Genomic DNA, 1,300 nt, shown 5'->3' on the forward strand with positions numbered 1-1,300 from the left:
TAATTCAAACACAAACCTCAAAAACAACACAAAAATAGGTCACTGAGCACAAAACCAAGCTTCTGCTATGGCCATTCCAGTCCTCTGAGCTGAACCCTATAGAAAATGAGTGTGGTGAACTGAAGAGAAGAAGCACCAACATGGAGCTGGGAATCTGAAGGGTCTGGAGTGATTCTGGATGAAGGAATGGTCTCTGATCTCTTGGCAGGTGTTCTCATCAGGCATTATAGGAGAAAATTTAGAGCTGTTAAACTGGCAAATGGAGGTTTCAAAAAGTATTGAATAAAAGGGTGTCGTTAATTGTGGCCAATGTGTATTAGAGAAAAACATTTATTTCATAATGATATTTCCCCCCATTTTAAATTCTTATTATCCAATGAAAGGTTAGATTTTTGTGAATTTTTTTAATAAATGATCAAAAGGATTAACAATGCAGATTAATTTTCACAGCCTTCTTTGATCATATTTACCAAGGGTGCCGATATTTTTGGCCATGACTGTAAATTATATCATATATAAATATATTTAATATATAAACGTAGCACATTTTTCTTAAATATATACATGCATGTGTGTGTATTTATATATACATAATAAATATACACAGTACACACACATATATTATGTAAACAAAACTTTTATTTTGGATGTGATTAATCGCGATTAATTGTTTAAGAGCACTACAAAAATATATATATATTTTTCTTTAAAAAAATTATTTGGAGCATACCTAGGCAGGCTGCTGTAAGCAGGTGGTTGGGTTCTCAGCTGTACTCCATAAGAATCTCCTTTTTCTCCCTCTTTCAGTACAACATAGGGCTGCCCACCAATGCCCTGCACCCTCACTGCCACTCCATAGCGAGACGGTGGCTTTTTTGGAGGCTTTTTTGATGGCTCTTTCCGAGGCTGCCCACTCACTCCCCCTCCGGTGTCCTGCAGGTCATTTATAAAGCGAATCTGTACGCCATAGTCCACGGGGGTCTTCCTACCTGAGACAGGAGCAGTCATCCTAGAGGGGAGATAAAGAGAGACAAACAAAGAATATGTCAAAATATATATATTTTTTTCAACAGCTCAAAGCATCTAGTGACCTCAAACAGATCAAATACTCCTTATGGGTTCCAGAACTATTTTTTCTCCTTCAGTTTCAGAAAATTCTTCAATAAAAAGCTCCAACCCTTCAACCAAAGCAACCAGCTCAGAGGTGAATCACAACAGCACAAAGAAATGAAAAAGTATTTTTTTTTCTGTCACAGCCCTGAATGTCTTTTCCTTCATACTGGCCCTAACAGAAGCAATA

General features: G+C 37.1%; 1 protein-coding gene across 1 annotated transcript in view; it reads right to left on the reverse strand.

Annotated features, from left to right (window-relative positions):
* Nucleotides 1-1,008, reverse strand: part of LOC107596123 (cingulin-like) — a 19,307-nt gene extending 18,299 nt beyond the window's left edge. Inside the window, exon 1 of the mRNA XM_016286765.1 lies at nucleotides 731-1,008. Within this exon, the coding sequence (XP_016142251.1) occupies nucleotides 731-1,008 (278 nt within the window). The remainder of the gene's footprint in view (nucleotides 1-730) is intronic.
* Between the last annotated feature and the right edge of the window lie 292 nt (nucleotides 1,009-1,300).

The sequence above is a fragment of the Sinocyclocheilus grahami genome, unplaced genomic scaffold (genome assembly GCF_001515645.1).
Source record: "Sinocyclocheilus grahami isolate Dianchi unplaced genomic scaffold, SAMN03320097.WGS_v1.1 scaffold11.1, whole genome shotgun sequence".
In the NCBI taxonomy this organism is placed as follows: Eukaryota; Metazoa; Chordata; class Actinopteri; order Cypriniformes; family Cyprinidae; genus Sinocyclocheilus; species Sinocyclocheilus grahami.